Here is a 22,926-nt window from a genome sequence, read left to right on the forward strand (position 1 = left end):
CTCTAGGGATGGCCATATGGGGTAAAATCGTGGCATCATTGAAGCCAATGGCAAAATTCCCATTAACTTCAATGGCCCCAGGATTTCAGCTATAGAGTGTGGGTGCACTCTTACGTGCTGACACTGAAACATGATGTAAATTCACAATTGTCATTATATTGCAGTTACGGTAGCCTGACCCAGAAATACTTCTGGTTTTCCAACTCTTAATAGATATATGGCTGGATTGTGCTTTGCATGCATACGTGTAAATGGTGTGCAGTAGAGTATGAAATTTTGAATATGGTTACAACTCTCTTCATTAATACATTGTCACCCCCACATGTCTACATGCATATTCATTACAGTAAAGGTGCACATCAGGACATACATACCTCAATGCTGCCCTCCATTGCTGAGAATAAGCTGCTGTATATCTTGGAAAGTTTGCTAGTGTGTATACACAGCAAAGTAGCTAATTTTCCAGAATATACAATATCGGAGGGTACAACTATACACAAAGGATGAAGTCCTGAATCCATTTAAGTTGATCAGAGCTTTGCCATTGACTTAAATGGGGCCAGGATACACTCACAGGATCTACTACAAACTGTTTAGAAGTAATAAAATAATTGAGTGTTTATGCCTGCTCTGTGCTTTTATTATATCATAAGAATATGGTGGACATTAGAATCATAGGACTGGAAGGGACCTCGATCAATCCCCTGAACTCAAGACAGGATGAAGTATTATCTGGACCATCCCTGACACGTGTTTATCTAACCTGCTCTTTAAAATCTCCAATGATAGAGATTCCACAACCTCCCTAGGAAATGTATTCCATTTTTTAAGCACTGTGAGAGTTAGGAAGTTTTTCCTAATGTCCAACCTAAATTTCCTTTGCTGCAATTTAAGCCCCTTTGCTTCTTGCCCTATCCTCAGGGTTTGATGAGAACAATTTTTCTCCCTCCTCCTTTTTAGCAACCATTTATGTACTTGAAAACTGTTAAAATGTCCCCCCTCAGCCTTCTCTTCTCCAGACTAAACAAACCAACTTCTTCAATTCTTCTCTCATAGGTCATGTTTTCTATACCTTTAATCATTTTTGTTATTCTTCTCTGGACTTTCTCCAGTTTGTCCACATCTTTCCTGAAATGTAGCACCCAGAACTGGACACAATACTCCAGTTGAGGCCTAATCAGCGTGGAGTAGAGCAGAAAAATTACTTCTGGTGTCTTGCTTACAATACTCCTGCTAATACATCCCAGAACAATATTTGCTTTTTTTGCAACAGTGTTACACTGTTGACTCATATTTAGCTTGTGATCCACTATGACCCCCAGATCCCTTTCAACAGTACTCCTTCCAGTTCTGTTCAATATTTTCATCAGTGATTTAGATAATGGCATAGAGAATACACTTATAAAGTTTGCGGACGATACCAAGCTGGGAGGGGTTGCAAGTGCTTTGGAGGATAGGATTAAAATTCAAAATGATCTGGACAAACTGGAAAAATGGTCTGAAGTAAATAGGATGAAATTCAATAAGGACAAATGCAAAGTACTCCACTTAGGAAGGAACAGTAAGTTGCACAGATACAAAATGGGAAATGACTGCCTAGGAAGGAGTACTGCGGAAAGGGATCTGGGGGTCATAGTGGACTGGTCTGTAATTCCCTGGATTGTCCTCATTCCCCTTTTTATAGATGGGGACTATATTTACCTTTTTCCAGTCCTCTAGAATCTCTCCCATCTCCCGTGACTTTTTGAAGATAATCGTTAATGGATCAGATATCGCCTCAGTCAGCTCCTTGAGTATTCTCGGATGTGTGTCATCAGGCCATCATATTGTTCATATGTTTCCTTTTTGCTCAATTTACCTTACAGAAAATGTGTTCCACTGCAGCAATATCTAAAGATAATATTATAGAGTGAGTGTTCTCTATTTGTTGCTTTCCATCTTGACCTTATGTTTTATGACTCAAATAATTGAGGAGGCAGGGCAAGTGGTATGTTTCTACCACTTGGTTTTGCTATTTTCAGTATAAATTACAATAATGATGTCCCTGTCCTTCTTGTGCCATCCCCCAAAACACCTGAATATCCAAGGATGGTCTATCTCTCTGAAAGCTTGAGAATACTGTAGGTTGTTGTATGAACCCTGCTTTTTAGAAGTTACACAAATGTCTTGTATAGACATAAAATAGAATTTCCCTATGTATATGTAAAAGTTACAGTATGTATAACTTCCTATGCACAGGAACTCTATCTTTGCCTTTTGGTCAACATTTTCATGTGTGGTAAGGTTGCCAACTTTCTAGTTGCACAAAACCGAACACCTTTGCCCCACCCCTTCTCCGAGGCCCCGCCTCCACTCACAACAGCCCCTCTCCCTCCGTCGCTTGCTCTCCCCCACCCGCACTCACTTTCAGCAGGCTGGGTAAGGGGCTGGGGTACAGGAGGGGGGTGAAGGCTCCAGCTGGGGGTGCGGGCTCTGGGGTGGGGCTGGGGATGAAGGGTTTGGGGTGCAGGAGTGGGCTCTGCGGTGGGGGGGGTTGGGGTTCAGGAGGGGCTGTGGGATGCAGGAGGGAGTTTTGGTGCAGGATGGGGCTCAGGTGGTGCAAGAGGGAGTTACGGTGCGGGATGGCTGGGGCAGTGGGTTGGGGTGCGTCTGGGCGGCGCTTACCTCAGGCAGCTCCTGATCAGCAGTGCAGTGGGGCTAAGGCAGGATCCCTGCCCAACCTGGGTCAGTGCGGCTCCCGGAAGCAGCTGGCATGTCCCTACACCCACTAGGCAAGGGGCCAGGGAGCTCTGTGTGCTGCCCGCGCCCCGAGGCACCGTCCCAGCAGCTCCCATTGGCTGCAGTTCCTGGCCAATGGGAGCTGCAGAACTGGCGTTCGGGGCGGGGGCAGCACGCAGAGTCCCTATGGCTGTCCCTGCACCTAGGAGCCGGACATGCCGGCCGCTTCCGGGAGCCTGCCTTAACTCTGCTGCACCGCCAGCCGGACTTTTAACGGAGCCACCAGGGTCCCTTTTCAACTGGGCGTTCCGGTCGAAAACTGGATACCTAGCAAATCTACGTGTTGGACATTAGCCCATGATCCTGTAAAAACCAACAGTGGGGCACACACTGCAGTTTTATAGTATAGGTATTACTGGTTCGAGTGGTATTTCCTGTTTTAAGGTATAGGGACTGTCAAAAATCTGTGAACTTTTTAAGTGTTCACTGTACACACGTTAGTAACTTTAATCAGGTGACTAGTCCCTTTTGATTATGAGTGAATTTGCATGCATGTGTAAATGTTTGCAGGGTCAAGGCCTTAATTTGTAAGGAAATGCTTTTCACCCGTGGGCTAACATTTTTTTCACAAAGCGTTCATTTCATATCTGATCTTTCAGTATTAGTCCTCAAAGGAAACCTGCACAGCACCTTCAAAAGGCAAGCTTAGGAGCGTAAATTCATAATGCTGATAAACGCTAAAAATCATTGATTCATCAGGAACACTGGTTTCTTGGCTCATTACAACATTTTGTAACACACACCTGCCTGCTAACCCTCAATGGCCCACTTTAAACCCCTTTTGCATAACAATCAAACTCTTATAGTCCATTTCATTTCAAGTGGACTCCTACAACATGCCTTAGCTCTTATGCTTCACAGTCTGTCCCAATTCATTTAGCTCAGACACTGCTTCCATCCCCACACCTGAAGAAGAGCTCTCTGTAGTTCAAAAGCTTGTAACTTCCACCAACAGAAGTTGGTTGAGTAAAAGATATTACCTCACCTGCCTTGTCACTCTTATAAATAGAATGTCAGAGATGCCTAAATATTAATGTTATGTTTATGTTTCTCTTTATAACTAGATCAGTTTACTAAAATAAACTAGGGTAACTCTTCCAAATTGCACCCTACAAAACCTAAGTTGCTAAGTCAGAAATCCTGCCTCATCTGTAGAATGCCCATGTTCCTGAACTAGTGTCTAGAAAATAAAAGATAATTGTGTCAGTTAAAGTATTATGCATGGAAAATAAAAAGGTTGCCCCACGGCTAACTAATATGTTTCCCCGACTAGATTGCTTGGATATTTTTGTTTATTTTTGTAAATCCTATTCTTCTCTTTTTGCAATCTTCTGGGCAGGGTTGTTACCATTTTTAGTTCATTTGTGCACCCAATATAGCTTCCTTAATTGAAAGCAAATTTTCCTCTTTATATGAGGAAGGAAAATTAGTGTTTTCTTACATTCCTGTGTTCAACTGGAAGACAGAAACGTTTCTGAGGGGGTTGACACAGGGTGTTTTCCCACCACCTTCACAGTCTAGGCAAATCTGTTTTAAAGATGTCTCCAACATATGGTATTATTTTTAATGGCCTCCCTGATCAAGTGCAGAGCATAAAATCCTTAAGGTTTAGAAGTTGCAGCATTATTTATTTAAGGAGAAAGAAACATTTTCATATGGCAATATAATTTGTTAAACATAATTTTTTTTCCAAGCGGTTCAGTCCTGAACACTGATGGTTTTCTAATGTGTAGCAGATACAGTATGAATTACAGCCATGAAGAACCTTGTTTTTATATACTTAGAAAGTGTTATCAATAGTGGAAATTCACAGGTGGACAGACAAAAATGTCCTGTTCTGGGATTAACTGCAAAGTAAACTCTGCTACACACATGTGCCATCTGGATCTATTTTCATTTTTGCACATTATAGAAAAGGGAGGAAGTAGTCCATTGTTTTCTCATCCAACTCATAGATTTGCAGGTTCCTCAAGGTAGTAATTTTTCATATGCTCTATTTAATGTGCTAGGTTGTCGGGTTTTATTTAAAAGCCCTTCTGTTGAATCAGTGGGGAGCAGTTCATATGTTAATGCAGTGGGAAAGCTTTCTGAGCCCACAATTTTAGTAGAGAATATAATTAGATGGTTGAACTTTTCCAACTACAGGGCTTTTCAGCACCATGACAGACTCATTCACTAGTGTGGGATAGTGATGAAAAACTGTACAATTATAAAAATTGTTCCAAGCTCCTCAACTATAATTGATTTTGTAGTTAAGGAATGATACCTCCAACTCAAAATATGAAAAGGTGCTTATAAATCCACACTTACAGTATAGTGTTCTGCTGAACAGTTTGGCATCTATAGCCAATTCACAGTACAATACATGCAAAGTCTCTTAAGCAGTAAGATGCAGCAGACAGTGCATTTCCAAGGGATTACTGCACACTTTGTGAATTGTGAGGCACAAGGCTGAAGGGCAAAGACTTCAACCACCCAAGGAGAATCATCATGTCTCAGAAATGCACTGCCTGGATTTTATTCCTATTCAAATAATGGAAACTACAAAGCAAATAAGGAAAATTGATTTAAAAATTGCAACTTTTAACAAATTAACAGCAATGTGTAGGTAGCAGAGAGGTTGAAAAATATATTTTAGATAAAAGCCAAATATTACTGCTATGATGGATGAATTAATACAAAACTGTACAATCAAAATATGGCATTACTTACAATAAAGAGGGCTTGTCCATATTACAATAAAATAGATAAAATTCAATAAACAAAGATTATAACAGTTTAATAACACCATCCTGTGTGCAATCCAAAACCCACTGAAGTCAAAGATTTCAGTGCCTATGTTTGTCCTCACCCACAACTATTTCAGATTTGGGGACAATTTTATACCTTCAAGTCACAGGGATAGCTATGGGTACCCGCATAGCCCCTCATTATGCCAACATTTTTATGGCTGACTTAGAACAGCGCTTCCTCAGCTCTCGTCCCCTTACGCCCCTACTCTGCTTGCGTTACATTGATGACATCTTAATCACCTGGACCCATGGGAAGGAGGCCCTTGAGGAATTCCACCAAGATTTCAACGATTTCCACCCCACCATCAACCTCAACCTGGACCAGTCCACACAAGCGGTCCACTTCCTAGACACTACAGTGCTAATAAGCGATGGTCACATAAACACCACCCTATATACTGACTGCTATACTTACCTACATGCCTCCAGCTTTCATCCATACACATCACAGGATTCATTGTCTACAGCCAAGTTCTAAGATTCAATCAATCTGTGATCCCTCAGACAGAGACAAACACCTAGAGAATCTATATCAAGCGTTCTTAAAACTGCAATACCCACATGGTGAAGTGAAGAAACAGATTGACAGAGCCAGAAGGGTACCGAGAAGTTACCTATTACAAGACAGGCCCAACAAAGAAAGTAACAGAACGCTACTAGCCATCACCTACAGCCCCCAACTAAAACCTCTCCAGCGCATCATCAAGGATCTTCAACCTATCCTGAAGGACGATCCCTCACTCTCACAAACCTTGGGAGACAGGCCAGTCCTTGCCTACAGACAGCCCCCCAACCTGAAGCAAATATTCACCAGCAACCACACCACACAACAAAAACACTAAACCAGGAACCTATCTTTGCAACAAACCCCGTTGTCAACTCTGTCCACATATCTATTCAAGGGACACCGTCATAAGACCTAATCACATCAGCCACACCATCAGGAGCTCCTTCACCTGCACATGTACCAATGTGATATATGCCATCATGTGCCAGCAATGCCCCTCTGCCATGTACATTGGCCAAACTGGACTGTCTCTACGCAAAAGAATAAATGGACACAAATCAGATGTCAAGAATTATAACATTCAAAACCAGTCGGAGAACACTCCCTGGACACTCAATTACAGACCTAAAAGTGGCAATTATTCAACAAAAAACTTCAAAAATAGACTCTAATGAGAAACTGCAGACTGGATACCATCAAACTGGATTTGCAAACTGGATACTATCTTATTAGGCCTGAATAAAGACTGGGAGTGGATGGGTCATTACACAAACTAAAAACTATTTCCCCATGCTAATTTTCCCCGTACTGTTACTCACACCTTCTTGTCAACTGTTTGAAATGGACCATCCTGAATACCACTACAAAAGTTTTTTTTTCCTCCTGCTGATAATAGCCCACCTTAATCGATTTGTCTCGTTAGAGTTGGTATGGCAACCCCCATCTTTTCATGTTCTCTCTCTCTCTCTGTGTATATATATATCTTCCTACTGTATTTTCCACTCCATGAAAGCTTATGGCCAAATACATTTGTTAGATCTCTTAGGTTATGTTTGAAGACTATCACAGTGGTTGTATGCAAAATATAGAGTTAAGGATACACATACTACCTTAACTTTGCATTTATTGACCATTGAGGGTGAAATCCTGTCCCCATTGACTTCAATGGGACCAGAATTTCACCTGTAATCTTTGTTTCAGGCTTAACATTTTATTTTGCATTTGATATATATAACCTACTACAAACACACAACATGTATGTGCTATAATAGTTGGTTATTCCTGTTTTTTAGTAATCTGAAATTCTTAATCAGGTAGGGAGGCCTTCAATAGAGAAAGCAATGGAGAATATTTCCTGTCAGGAACTGTATTAAAGGGTGAGGAGAATCGTAGCATTAAAAGTATGCATGTTCTGTGATTTTTATGTAAAGCAGTAGAAAGTATTTTCATCCTGGGACATCAGCCATGTGGATTTTCACACAGTTTTATGGTAAATTTGAAATGAATGACAAGCAGATACACTAAGAAGAATTTTATGCTAAGAATAATTTTAGAGTTTGGTTTAAGCTATGTATTTTAAGTGATGCAAAATAGTAAGATGGATCAACACCAAATAAAATAGATCAGCTGGAGCCAGAACAATCATTTAGTGGCAGTATTATATGCTGCCATCTGTGGGCCCCAGGTTTGATTTCCCAACTCAATTGCTTGGTTCCAAGGCCAGGATTTCTGCCGAGGCATCATGCTCATCCTCTGGGCATGCCTCGCATTGCTCAAAAGCAAACCCTTGTGTGTGGTCAAAGAGTGATGTAGATGTCTCCACAGGGAGTTCCATCCAGTCATCTTTGGCCAGCAGGCTGTGGAATCATATTGGGGCCTCAAAGTTGGGGTGAAGGTTAAAACAGAAGGAAAAAAACAGCAGCTGAATGTTTTTGGAATGTGCTATTAGAGTCAGCTAATTTTTGGAAACTGAAGGGCTGTGGTTTGTTGTGGAAACTCCAATGGCAAATGGCACCTGATGAGTCAGGAAACAATGTTGCTATGGCTATTAACAATTACAGCCAAATTCTCAAAGAGTGCCACGTTTGCACATCAGAGAGAAGAATTTAGCTCTTAAGTGATTGTCTCATCGTCACAGAAGTTCAAGAAAAAAGAACTTTATACAATTAAAATGGTGCTGGTGACTGTCAAAAAAAAAAGTGCTCAGACAAAACAATAATGCAAGGAGTGTGAGAGAGATTTTGTGAAAACAGTACCTAATAGCTCTATGTTAAAAGAAGGCAGCACTGTACAGAACCAGGAGACTTTGTGCCTGATAGTTTTCAGTTGTAAGCAGAAGATAAAATGTTCCTCAGTATTAACCATGGTGGCAATGGGTGGAAAAATCTCTCCAAGCTGTTGTAGTTCCAGATCATCAAGCTCATGTGTTTTTCAATTTCTGTAGAATTAGAACTCTGGGGCTTTCTTGGGTGGGTGAATGCTCAAGCCCAAATAGGTGTTATTCATACTGATCATATTTGCATATGAGTCACATTCAGTCTGTGAATTTGCCAGATGTCCATTTATTTTTATTTAAATAATGAGATCATTCCATGAAGTGAACATAATCTAAAAATATAGAGGAAAGACTATTTAGAAAAACAACATTCAAAATGATCTACTTACATATTTTCACATTTCATATATATTTCATTAGCAGAGGCGCAGTGATGTTGAAAGCACTATTTATTAAAATTTGTTTGACTGTGGATAACATTTCATTAAGCAATATATTGCGTAACAAAGCTGCTTGTTTTTTTTTCTTCCTGGCCTATTTCTACATTAAAGGAAATATTCTCCTCTTGAATGTACTTGAAATATATACCATTTTCAAAGCCAGCGTCATTTCATTATGCTTCTCATGTTATAAGAGGAAGCTAAGTGTTTATACACAGTGCTTTGTCATTTACTGTAGCATGAAAGAGTTTAAAAATATAATGTTTAATGGGAAGGCAAAGCTAACACATAAAATGAGCAGACAGGAGACAACTGAGTTTCTGATCTCTTATTTTACTCAGTTTACATAAACTTTAAAACTTTTAACAAGCAATAAACTTTCCTTATGAAAAATGGTGAATAACTAACCAATTGAACCCAACAAAAAAAATCTCCAAACATATGGCTAATTCACCTGAGACTCTTAAAATCAAAGCCTCTATCTCAAAAGCCAAAGAATTCTGAGTTTGTTCAGATACACCCAAACCACTCCATGCAGGAAGTATTTACATTAATACTTTGTGAAATAAATACATTTTCAAGTACACTGTTTGAGATTGCTGCCTTGGATAAGAAAGGTAACACCATTGTGTCACAGATCACACATCTGGAGGGCTGCTTTGGTTTACATGAAACAGAATCTGCACAATCAGGCTGAAAGAAAAGATGCGGGGGGGAGTTTAGCTGAATACCTTATTAAAGGATAGGCCATAAGTGGAGTAAAGGAAAAACTGTTAAAAATGAGTTTCATGCTAAGCTTATCTAACTGATATGTCTACCAGAGGGAGCAGAATATGAGGACCTAGTGATATTTCTAGAGAAATGGGTCCCAAATGTTCTTTGCTATCCATACCACATGATCCTATGTAAGTTGAGCTATATCTCCCCTTCCTATGGAGAAATCAAGGGAGAAGATAAGAGGCACAGAAAACTACTGCAAGTTTCCCCATGAAGAGAGCTCTACAAATCATCTTCTTGAAGGCTTGGGGAAGACTTCAGAAGGAGGGGGAGGGCAAGACGTTCCAACTATAGAGACTACCAAAAGGACACCTCCAGATCCACAGAGGAATGAGCTGTGAGAGCTCTTGCCTTCATATTGCTCCCTGGTCTACCCTGCCCCCACTAACCACTGCTGCTTTGGGGATTATGTTGCTCTGGGCTAGGCCCACCACACACCCACATGCACACCTCCGATGGCTTGTCTGTAACAGGTGTTACTATATAAAATATGAGCTAAATTCAGATCTGGCAGTGTGTGGCGCAATAGCATCTGCACTACTAGTGAGAATGGCAAAAATTTCCTTTGTAGCTAGAGACGTGCATGATGCAGCCGAATGAGAGGAATTACATAGAAGCTGTTGTACAATACTGGTGGAGAGACTGAGGAGGGCGTAGCTTCTAGGAAAAAGGGATGTAGTTTGGGTGGGCTATGAGAGACATTGAGAGCTGATGAAAGTCACACTGTGGGAAACAGTATTTCAGCAAGAGTCTCGTTTGCATTGCAAAAGAGTAGAAGGAATATTAGTGAACAGATTCATGACAACCTGTATATTTATCATAGTTTATTCAGTCAAAATTGTAACTAAATCATAAAGGCATTTTTCAAATACAAGTTAGGCGGTACCATTGGGCTGGCACAGCACTATGTATTAAAATAGAAAAGCTGTTATCTATTAGAATATAGCACTCATGCAAACATTTGTGATAGCATTATGGCATCTTATGGGTAACAAACTGTCTAAATACATAGTCTGAAACATACCACAGGATCTGAGGTTTTTGTTGAAAGCTATAATTAAATCCATGAATGCTAGATGTGTGGTGCATATAATATATTTTCATAAACCGTGGCCATTTGCAGACACTAACCACTTAAGGCCTGCCAGGGCCACATGGCCTCATATTGGTATTTTGCTAGTATTACAGCTGTATGAGCAATCTGCATGACTGTTAGAAAGCTGATTACAGTTCAAAACCTTGCTTACTCACTGGTGCACCACAGTTTGCCAGATGTGGTACAAAATTAGATTTCTTCTGAATTTCATTACCTACTTCTCTTGAGTGGCATAACTTTACACGTCTCATTAGACTTATACCACTACTTCTCACTCTAGCCCCAGGAATTTATTATACATAAATTCAATTGAAATATGGCTGCCCAAAAGAAGGTTGTGTTGAAAGCATTGCTCTGCTATTATATTAGTTGCTTCATATTAAAAAAAATTAAGATATAAATGATAGGGCTTCTGCTATTCATTTTGTTCACTAATAATATAACATTCAGAAGTTCCAAAAATATTTATGTAAACCATGTTACTGTGTCATTCATTTATGTCCTGGCAAATGCAACACTGTGGGGCAAATCCTGTCATTTTGCCCCACCCTCTTTATCACAGCGGGCCCTGCCCTCAGTGGAATGAATTATTGAGTTCCCCACAGCCTGGATGGAGGGGAATCCAGCAATATGCAGAGTAGAGACAGTGAATGAATAAAAAATGTTTAGTACCGCTTTTGCTGTGTTGACCAACAAAAATACATCATCAAGCAAATTCAAAGTGAAATGTTTGCAGGTGGTTTCAGTTGCATTTAGATGTAGTGTTCAATTTGTTGTAGAAGTGGTGTCTTTTATATCAAAACCAGTGGGAATTTTCAAAGACTCTGGGATCATTAGAACAAGCCTTTCATCTTTAAGAAACTGTGTAATTGTTGCTGGGTCAAGTGGTTTTAACCATCAAACCCAGATCAGCAGTTTGAATATTGTCTGGAATGTCCTTCACCTCTTTGCAATAACTATAAAGAAATTATTTTACACAAACAACCCAAATAATAATTTTAGTGGATTCGGTAAGTAGAATGGCTAAAACTGTATATTAAGGGGAAAATTATACAGTGATATAAATGGTGATGCTTTATTTCACATCCTTCTGTTAGTTCCTGCTCCTCTCATCCTTTTCTTCTCCTTTAACTATAGGTGAAACCCCGTTATATCGGGGTAGTGGCAGCAGGGCTCCAGCAGTGATTTAAAGAGCCCCGGGCTCTGGCCGCTGCGGAGAGCCCGGGCCCTTTAAATCGCCGCCTGAGCCCCGTTTTCGGAGCCCCGGGGGTAGCAGCGGCTGGAATATCAGAACTATTTGGTTGTAGTTTTGTAACCCCTGTTTCTTTCAGAATTCATTCAGGTTGCAATAAACTTTCGTAACACTTTTACAGATTGTTTAAGCAGTATTTAATATTTAAAATTATCTGACTACTGTATTGTAAAAAAAATCTTTACTGTTATGTAATTTGGCTGGAATTTGATTGTTCTTTTGGAGGAAATACTGACTAGTCACTTCAGAGAATGCATCATTGATTATTATCTTTTTAAGAACTGCTAACACTGCATGGGAAAGGGAAAAAAAGTGATGTGTTGGAGGTCTGTCAAAGAAGGGATGTTCTATTACAGGGGACTAAACCCAGTAATATTGTTGTGTTTACCCTGTGGATAGGCTGACAACTTAAAAGTGCCCAGACCAAGACACTAATCATCTAGCATTTACAGTACTATGTTTGTGTAAGATTCCTCAAAGTATTTAATAATCTGGACATTTTAATATTATCTAACAAACACCGACAGCTGTTGAATAACTATGGGTAGCCATTTATTCATTTTAGTTAGAGGAAAATCAGATATATGGACATGTGATTAAATTTCATTGTATCATTAAAATCCTGCATGTACTCAATGCATTTAATTTCAAAATGGTTTTATTTACAATTTGGTATTTATTTCTAGTTTTTTTGCTAATTAATTTTTTCTTGTTTTTTCCAACAGCTCGATCAAGTTGTCCGTCAACGTAGCCTGTGTAGTTTGGAACTATTCCTCTCATGTGCACAGAAGCAATTAAGCACTTTATTAAAAGAAGAACCAATCACTTCAGAGCAAGAGAGAGAAACTGAAAATCTAAACAGCAATGAAAATATGTGATTCATGATGCTACAAATCTGTATGCTGCAAATTACAAAATCTCTCTTCTATTTAAAATATGGGACTCTATCATTTGTCAAGACTGATCTAAAACAATGTTTAGTAGAAACTATCCGCAAGTGACTTCATTTGATTTTTTAAAATTATTATTGCTGGTTTGCAATATTAGAAATAAGAAAATAATTGGAAGAAATTCTCAATATTAAACTGTGCACATGTTGTCATCTTTAAAGCCTTCAGTGGCCTATTAGTGATATCGTAGGCAAATGCAGTGGTGATAATAACATTGCCTTGTTATGGCTGTTTACAAGAGATATCAGCATGTGTTCATATAATTTATTAGTATTTTTGACACAGAAAAAGGCTGTGATTTGGCCCCTGATTCAGCAAGGCATTTAACCGCATATGAAAGTCTATCTATATCCCCCGGTACATGATCAATGCATTGCTGCCCTGGCGGCCGTAGAATCTTATCATCACGTGTCTTTTTTATCACTACTGTCAATACTGAGTCATAAGAATGCTGCTGAACATTTTTTAAAAAATTGTTTCTGAAGATCATTCTCCAGCATTGGAAGAGGAATGTGTTTTAAAAAAAAAAACCAAACACCACATCTTTTTACACTGAGACAAAAAAGTCTAGAAGTCACTTGTATTGTAAAAACTCATCTGTGGTGAATATTTCTCATTTCTGTTCTTGAGAGATACTGTGATTCCAAAAATCACTTTTTCTCATTAAAGTGGATCTTCGGTAATTGACTTCAATTATAGGAAAGGGTACATTTAAATATTTAGGGTGAAATGCTGCACTTCTTACTCTGGTAGAATTCCCACTGACCACAGTGGAAGCCCTACCTGAGTAGGGAATGCAAGATGGTGCCCTTAAAGCGCCTGATTCAAAGCCTATTTGAAGTCAATGAAAGTTTGCCCATAGACTTCCGTTTGCTTTGGATCAGGCCTTTAGGCTCTGACCCTGCAGTGGAGAGCATGAAGATGGACTGCTGTGCCTGTGCGCTATTGATTGTAGAATTGGGGCCTTAGTTTGTAAGATTTCAGAATCAATTAACAAAAAATGAGAATGTTGCTCAGAATTATGAATGTAAATAAATGATGAGTGATATCTCACATAACAAGTTAGTGCCTCGGTGGGGAATCTTGGACATTTATTCAGTGCAATTTTAATTGTAAGTAGACATATTTTGCCATTGAAATTAATTAATTTGACTTTACTACAAGTAGAGCCGAGTGTGAACCAAAAAATCCAAAAATAATTTCATTCCAAGTTCACCTGAAGTGGAAAAAATGTGTTGTTTGAAACAAATAAAAAGGGGGAAAAAACAAGTTTCAGATTGAACAAAATATTTTGTTTGGCCCCAAATTATTTCTTTTTTCATTTTGCTTAGTTTGGGGGGTGTTTTTTACCTATTATTTTTGTTTTTAAATAAATCTAGCTAAACTTTATTTTATCTCTGTACTTGGCACTGGTGCAACTGCTGCTGGAATATTGTGTCCAGTCCTGGTGCCCGTGATTTAAGAAAGATGTTGATAAATTGGAGAGGATTCACAGAAGAGCCACAAGAATGATTAAAGGATTTTAGAAAACATTCCTTTGAACTCCATGAGTCTATCACAATATCTATTTAGCTTAACAAAAAGAAAGTTAAGGGATGACTTGATTACAGTTTATAAGTACCTTATGGGGAGCAAATATTTAATAATGGGGTTTTCTATCTAGCAGAGAAAGGTGTAACTCGATCCAATGGCTAGAAGTTGAAGCTAGACAAATTCAAACTGGAAATAAGGTGTACATTTTGAACAGTGAGAATAATTAACTGTTGGAACTACTTACCAAGGATCATGGTGGATTCTCCATCACTGGTGCTGAGTTACAGATTCTAGTGGGTCAAAATAATGCTGGTTAGCTAGTGGAAATAGTCAAAAGGAATGGTGTAGATGAAACTGGCTCATTCAGTTTTGACTGCCCACTTTTGTTACTCAGGTCACAATACCAGGTTTTTTTCTGAGTCATCAGAAGGATTCAATAGCATCAGTGGTTGGAGCACTTTTTACCACCTGTGCCAAGTCAACAGTCTTCTTAGCATATTCACAACGTGTCTTGTGACCAGGATTCATCACTGAATTTGGTCCGCTGGTTGGATCGTTAGCTAGCTATGCCAGGCCGGGTATAGACAGGGAATGCGACATGAATGCTGATCCCTGCCCTCCAGGTCAACAGTTCTTCTTTGCATATGGCCCCCCAGACACAGTAATTCATGTATTTGTTAGCTCCAATTTGGATTCCATGGGGCTACATCTTAATCGTTTGGAAAATACAGTTATACAAAGTACAACTGCTTACTTTTTTAGTGCCATTTCTCAGGCTAGGTCTACACTACCCGCCTGAATCGGCGGGTAGAAATCGACCTCGCGGGGATCGATTTATCACGTCCTGTCGGGACGCGACAATCGATCCCCGAATCGGCGCTCTTACTCCACCAGCGGAGGTGGGAGTAAGCGCCGTCGACAGAAAGCCGCAGAAGTCGATTTTGCCGCCGTCCTCACAGCGGGGTAAGTTGGCTGTGATACGTCGAATTCAGCTACGCTATTCACGTAGCTGAATTTGCGTATCTTAAATCGACTCCCCCCTGTAGTGTAGATGTACCCTCACAGACAGCACATTTCACCTGTCCTCATGATCTGCATAGGCTCTTTCCCGGTGCACTTAACATTAGTTTTCCCCTACAGAGTTGTAAATGGATTATTATTATTCATTTGTACAGTAGATGTTACAATAGCTCCAATCAGGATCAGAGGCCCATTGCTTTAGAAACATGGTCCCAGTCCCAAAGAGTTTACATTCTAATTTGAAGCAAGATGCAAAAAGTGAGCATAACGAACAATAGGAGGGAAGAAGGGATGAAGGTAAAAGTAAGATCATCATTTGGTGTTCATAGACTAGTGATGTGCACAACTTACATTTATCCTGACTTTACCCAATGTAACATGTCGTTAGTGGCATGGAGTCTTGTAGGTACTGCAGGTATTGCAGCAGAGGTGGGTCTTAATGAGGGATTTGAAAGGGTAGTGACCTTACTAATTGGTTCCAGGAGGACACTTTTTCCATGCATAAGGAGGCAGAATGGAAGGAAGTGACAAAGTGTTTGTTGGAGAAGTTTACAATGCAAAGATTTCACTGGCAACCACTGTATGCTCTTTCCATCGGTTGTAACCATCATCTGCTATTTAATCGCAACACTTGAATATTATGATTATCTCAGACAGCTGCAGGTACTTTTACCTTTGACAGATTTAGTCCTTTTAATCTCCCTCTCCAGTCTCCAAGCAAACAGCTGAATTAATGTCTGCTACTGAAAGTGGTGACAAATACAAATCAGAATTAGACCACAGTCATGTAAAATCAGATTGAGGATTTGGATTGCATTCAAAACCCAAGTCTTGGGGGAAAAACTATGTTATCTTGCAGAAAAAGAACCACCCAACATGCAAACTCTGCAGCATGTAACTATAGTAAACCCGTCTGCTGTAGGGTTTTTTTTTTTTTTTTTTTTAATTATTATTTTTCATCACTTCTGTGTAACTGCAGTAGAACAGAGTGGTCTATAGTGGCATTTCATTTTTCTTTTTTTGCCAACTCTAGGCATGGGAGATCACAATCCCTTTTTTGTTCTGACATACTGAAGAATGGCAAGTTCTGTGTAAATATAAAATAGATTAAAGGCTTGCTGGGTGGAACTTTGTCTGCCTCTTTGAGAAACTGCCATCATCTTAATACAATGGACACTTTTATGGTCAGGCCAAAACTCTAATATTTTTAATATTGCAGATGGTTATGTACAGTAATTTTGGCAATCAACCATTGAAAAACAGGATGTTAACCGGACTCTTAAGAGTGGCACAGGGAACTAAAATCTCCATCTCAGTGAGTTTCCAGCTTAAAACATTGATTTGTTTATCATTTTTATTGCTAATAATCTGTAATACTTGTTAACATTGTAAGTGTTAAGAACGCTCTCATGTGTAACAAAAACTGGCTAAACGACCATAAGCAAAGGCTAATGTTAAACTGGAGTGTATCTAGTTGGGTACTGCAGGGGATCAGTGTTAGGCCAATCCTCATTTAACACCTTCATTAATGATCTAAAAAGAGGGCGTAAACACCACACTAATGAAATCTTAGTGCATGAATTTAATTAATCTTTGGATTAATTAGATGTTAGTGATAAGTATCATGCTGTGCTACTTAAACTCAGTTAATTTTCATAGCTCATTTACATAATGTTTATGTGCATACTGCTACCCCCACCCCACCCAGGATCCCAATGCAAGTTTCTAGATCAGCTACTAGATCTTGCATATAGAAGCCTCTCGCAAAGGGTCACGTCCAGACAAGATTATATTTTCCACAGGCATTTTGTATGCTATTTCCAACCAGAGTAACAATGAGAAAAAGTTTGAATATAGTTCTGCTCTGGGAGTTTAGCGTGGCATTTAGATTCTATCACTGTTTTTTGAAGCAGTTCCAAACAGAGAGAACATGTTGGTTACTTTCAGAGGATAAAGATAATGTTAATTGTTTTGAGACTTTGATGTCCTGATTCTCACTTACTTTACTGCTCCTTTATATCACCCTAAGCTCCCCCTAGTGTTCACTTTGACCTGCTGACATGAAAACTGTCAAGCACTTTGTCCACATTAGCTACCACATGCTGAAAAATACACCCCTTTTACTAGTGTAGATGCACCATGAGACTGTAAAGTGTCCTTAAAGTGGGCATAAACAAAATTTACTCACACTTTATGGCCACTTTATGCTGCTAGAGCAGTGTCAAGTAGCCCTAGTGTAAATGAGAAGTAAGCCCTTAAAGTCTTTACGAAGGAAGAGGACAGCATGGCAGTAATGAAAATTGATCAGATAATTATAATGACTTCAGCATTCTTTTTTCACAAGGAATTCAGTATGGTTTATAGCAGTGCTACAGAATATTACACAGTCTGGGAGGCATTTTTCCCTGTGTATAACTATAGCCTTTAGTATTCAGTGCACTTATAGGAATAGGTTTAATAATGTTTCCTCTCCTTTGATTAGGCCAGGAGTATTGGTCTAAGGCTCCAAGAAAGAGCGGTCTGTACATTAATAAAGCTAGAGCACAGATTACAAGAAAATTGCCAGTACTGTTGAATAGCGATTTTAAGCCATATTCAGACATGGTATAACTTCATTGAAGTCAATGGAGTTGCACCCACATACACCAAGTCTGAGTTTGCCCTTAGAGTGTGTATACTTCATTACCTAAAGGAAGGAGGTGTGTAGACTTTGTTGTAGACATTACCTAACCAGTTCATTTGCCATGATGATGCAGTATCTAAAAATAAATAAATAAAATGCCCTCACCATCTCACTACTATGTGGCGCAAAAGGCCAGTCTTGTTTTATACCATTTGCCACATATACACATGGTATGTTTTTATGATTACTACATTTCTAAGGGAAGAATCACTAACATTACTTTATAAAGGCGTACAGTAGCTTCCTGAGAGCACCGACACTCAGCTGAAGGTGCTAGTGACATTGTGGTATTTGGCAACCCAAAATACGGATGATTCATTTTTTCTTTTGATCTTGTCTGTTCCAGGGTGGGTATTTTAAACTTGCTGCATAATTTTTCAGAAGAATCATTTCCTGTGATATATGTGGTATCTGTATTTTTTTAATGTCTTACATAATGCCTGTGAAATTATAGCTATTTTAATATGCGTCAGAGATTCATATTGGTTTACATAGTCTATAATTTTTCACATTTCTGACTAACTTATAAAACCAGCATTTTTTAGATTCTTTCCATTGTCCTTCGTGATTAATCTGATACACAAAGGAAGCATGAATGAATAAACACTTGTGCTATTCCATTTTTTTCCAATCATATTTTTAAACAGTTTGACAGTTAATCCTAGTAAAAAGGTAAAAAAAGCTTTATAATGAACATTTCTCAGCATTTCATTGATAATTGTTTGCTATAATTTTTTCTCATATTTGTTCCAAGCTTCCAGTGTTACTTTATCTGCAGTTTGCCTTCAAATCCCACATTAGTGACTCTCCCTATCTTTTCCTAGAGTTATTAAAATATTTCTCCTTCTCCCCACACATATAAAGGGCCATATCATACCCTTCTGCACCTCCCTACAATAATTTGTTCAGAACAAATGAAAAGCAAAGATTTATGTTTTCTGATTTCATTCTCAGCGAGGTTTCCAGAGTGCCATGCCGCTACCAAATAAGGCCATCTGTCAAGTAATTTTTAAAAACGTCTGCCTATATAGCTTTTTGTAAGATTGTCATCACAGTGTCACTATCCCCTTTAAGGGGAGTTGGGGCCGGGCACACCTAACAATAATTAATTAGCTGCTTCCCAGCCTGAGGGCACAGGACTAAAGGTCAGGTGATACCTTAATGGACACTTGGACCTAATGAAAGAACTAAAAGTGAGTTCAGTCTGGACTTTACTTGGAACCACAGGGAGCAGGGAGCCTAGAAAGAGAGTCTTAAAGGTAGCCCAGAAAGGGGCTGTGAACTGGGCTCAGAGCGTGGGCTGCAGAGAAATCCCGAAGGGCAGAAGAACCTTTTTATTTGTTTGAGAAGTTTGCTACCCCAAATGGGGTTATGTTTGTCTGTAACTTGGCTGGAGGGCTAAGCCACATCTCCAGCAAAGGCCCGGTGTCTGGAAAGCTGAGAAAACCAACCTCAGGGAGGAAATCTGAGGCAGGGATTGCTGGCTATGCTATCTTCTACCAACAAGGGGCGCTGTGGAGCAGCCACACCCTATGGCAGCTGCCTGTCACTGTGATATGAGAGTCTATTTTTGTGGACATAATTTCATAAATGCCAGCACATAGACCTTTTACCAGCTGATTGTGCCCACAGATAGCATGTTGAGACCATTTATGGTGAAATCCAGGCGCCAATGAAGTAAATTAAAGTTTTACCATTGACTTCAGTGGAGCCAGGATTTTACCCCTAAGTGGTTAGCACTTGTACCTACAGTTAAACATGGAAATTTTTTTGTGGATGTAAATATATTTGGAGGGTGGGGGGAAGAGGCTGGGTTGAGGTCCCTTGAAGATCAGGCCCTATGTTAAGCTCTTTGGAACAGGAACTGTCATTTGCATAGTGGCTAGCATAATCAGGCCCCCACCTGGTTGAGGCCTCCAGGCACTACTGTAGTATAAATGTTTCATTAATAATAATGATGGGGATATGCTTGCACTTTCTTGTTGAAATAAGCTTCTGCTCCTCCAGTATGCTGTAACTGATGCCAGCTCTGTGGCATTCCCTGCTAGAAGATTGGAAATCCCATTCACAACCTCAAAATCATTGTCATCCAAAAGAAGATGGTATCACAAGACATATGATCAACTCCATCCTAGTAAAGAGCATGATGATGATAGAAAGTGCATGTACAAAAAACATAAAGTACAGCAGTTAGTTATCTATCCCATCCTGATTAACAATCTCACCAGGCAAATACTATTGTGAGGTTCTCTTACACGTACGTCATTTGTTGAATTTTCCCACAAAAATAACCAAATCTGTAAAGTTTGTAGATAGGTGGATTGAACAGTGTCTGCAAACAACTTCTTGGATCAAACCTACCTCTTAGTTAAACCTGAGTGTCCCCTATTGAGTTAATCAGTGTCACAGAGATGAAATGAGAGCAGAAATGCTCTTGTGTGCTCTCAATGGGTTATGAGGTAGAATGGGTCAAATTGGCTTCAATGGGATTTCCATCCTATTGCAGCAGGACTAAATTTGGTCCATTGACATTGAAAATGTTGGTGCTGGGAGCTTGTTTGCAGGAGTATTGCATGGACAGCTTGCTAGTGATACATAAAAAAAGTGCTATGTTATAATGATGGACACATTCTCCTTTTTCAGTAGTTGTATGTGAGTAAAAACCTTGATCTGCTTGAAAAAGAAATGGATACTGATGTCTGCTGATCCTAATATTGTATCACAGGTGATGTATGACCAGTTCATCGCCACAGGAACAAAAAAGTCTAATGGCTAAGGACAGAATAACTTTCCATGTCACTATGTAACCGAAACTCTGCTATCAGCAATGGCTAATGTGAGCGATAGCAGGTGAGAAAGTTTACGAAGCACAAGTATTCATACAATTCTCTAGTGACATGTAGAGCTTCTAAAGAGCACTAATAGCTGCAGCCAGGATCAACATTAACTTTCACTCAGTGTGATTATATATGTAGGCATATACATTTTTCTGAACATTGTAAAACCTTTCTTAAACAAATTCTCCCACAGTATCTCAAATGACACAATGTAAGTTAGGGGGACAGCTCAGCAATGTTACAGAACATCCAGTTTAGCAAGGACCCAAACAATGGTTGTTTTGTCTGTTGCAGATCTAAGGCCAAATGTTTATTCCATTGATTTAACAGAACCAGGATTTCTAACTTTATCTTAAAATTTACACAGTCTTCATACAGAAGAGCTGGAGCAAACCAGTTCCCAACCTGCTTAGTTTAACAGTTTAAAAAAAAAGTTTTTAAATGAAAATGTTTTGTTTAAATATTACTTGATAGTTAACCATTATAAAAGCAAGTTGGAATCTGGTTTATAGTCTTTCACTTGGCTCTGCCAGTGTCATAAATGACTTCATTACAGCTGCTTCCAGCAGTAGGCTCAGAAATGTCAATTAAAAACTTAAAAATAGATTTCATAGATTGCTCATGATGGGACCTGATTCTGCCATTGTGGACTTTTTCTTGATGTGCTGAGCAAAATAGGTGCTGTTCTCCTTTAAATAAGACAAAATTGGAGACCTAAACAGGGTTCTTTCTTATAACAAAAATGGTCTAGCTCTCTGTCTGTCTAATTTGGTTGCTCTTCTATGAAAAATGACTCTCAATAAAATGGCTGCATCTAACCCAGCAGATCTGTTCCCTGCTGACTTTTTACTCCTGCGGAGCTCAGACAGAGTGAGCTGGATTCTATTCTGGCTCACGCATCATCAACAGAATTATTAAAATCAACATCACCCTCTCATGTGGCAAACCCAAAGGAAGGGAGTAAGGAGGAGAAAATCTATACAACATTCTTCTTGCAGTGATTTCTCTTTGTTAATATTGTTGGGAGAGGAGGGATTTCCCCTCCCTCACCCCATCAGTACAGTATTTTGGCCTGGCTCCCAAACTGTACATATCCCCAGGGTTCCACATGGATCCCAAGGCATCAGCAGGAGGCCAGGACTATCCACATTGGGAGGTTCTGGGTGGAATGCTGGCTCTATTGAAATCATGTGTGTTTTTTGTTATTGACCTCAATGGGGCCAGGATGTCATCATGTGTTTCCAAGCCCTCCTATTACTGTGGCTGTAGTAGCCTTCCCTGGCATAGGTCTCTCCAAAGAGCATCTTTGGGCTGTGCCGGAGACTACCTTTTAAGGAAGAGCCCCATCACAAAGGGGAAACCAGAGAAAGACACTGCAGCCTGGAGTCAGAGTAGGTTAATGTCCTTCCCACCACAACCCCCCATCCTGTTCGCTCCTCCAACTTCCCCTATTCAACAGCCTATTCAAGGATTGCATGGAGTTCCACCACACACATCCAATCACGAGGATTAAGGCAGCGGTTCACAAACTGGGGGGTGGGACCCCAACGTGGGTCGCAACCCAATTTTAATGGAGTTGCCAGGCCCAGCATTAGACTTGCTGGGACCCAGGGCTGAAGCTGAAGCCCTAGTTCCACTGCTACCCAGGACGGCGGGGCTAGGGCTCTGGCCCCCCTCTCTCCCAACCCGGGGTGGCAGGGCTGGGCTCCAGCTTCCTCTCCTCCGGGGGATCATGTAGTAATTTGTTGCCATAAGGGGACTGCAGTGCAATGAAGTTTGAGAACTGCTGGATTAAGGGATGCAAGAGACCTTATGGGATTGTTTGCCCCATGAGTGAAATTCATCCTTTCTACCCTAAGACACAGGCTTTTAGTAATTTCTTAGCATATTTTATTTTTATCTTGGTCTATTAATATTGGATTTTACATAACTATCCTTTTACATATTGTGTCAAAGTAGCTGCTCATATCATAATATTCTATTGA

General features: G+C 39.7%; 1 protein-coding gene across 8 annotated transcripts in view; it reads left to right on the plus strand.

Moving 5' to 3' along the window:
* CCDC91 (coiled-coil domain containing 91) overlaps window positions 1–14,400 on the plus strand; it is a 348,558-nt gene extending 334,158 nt beyond the window's left edge. For all 8 annotated transcript variants that reach the window (XM_054038852.1, XM_054038884.1, XM_054038837.1 and 5 more), the window contains one exon: window positions 12,644–14,400. In XM_054038852.1, coding sequence (XP_053894827.1) covers window positions 12,644–12,796 — 153 coding nt within the window. In that variant the 3' untranslated portion in view covers window positions 12,797–14,400. The remainder of the gene's footprint in view (window positions 1–12,643) is intronic.
* The last annotated feature ends 8,526 nt before the right edge of the window (window positions 14,401–22,926 follow it).

The sequence above is a fragment of the Malaclemys terrapin genome, chromosome 1, assembly GCF_027887155.1.
Source record: "Malaclemys terrapin pileata isolate rMalTer1 chromosome 1, rMalTer1.hap1, whole genome shotgun sequence".
Lineage (NCBI taxonomy): Eukaryota > Metazoa > Chordata > Testudines > Emydidae > Malaclemys > Malaclemys terrapin.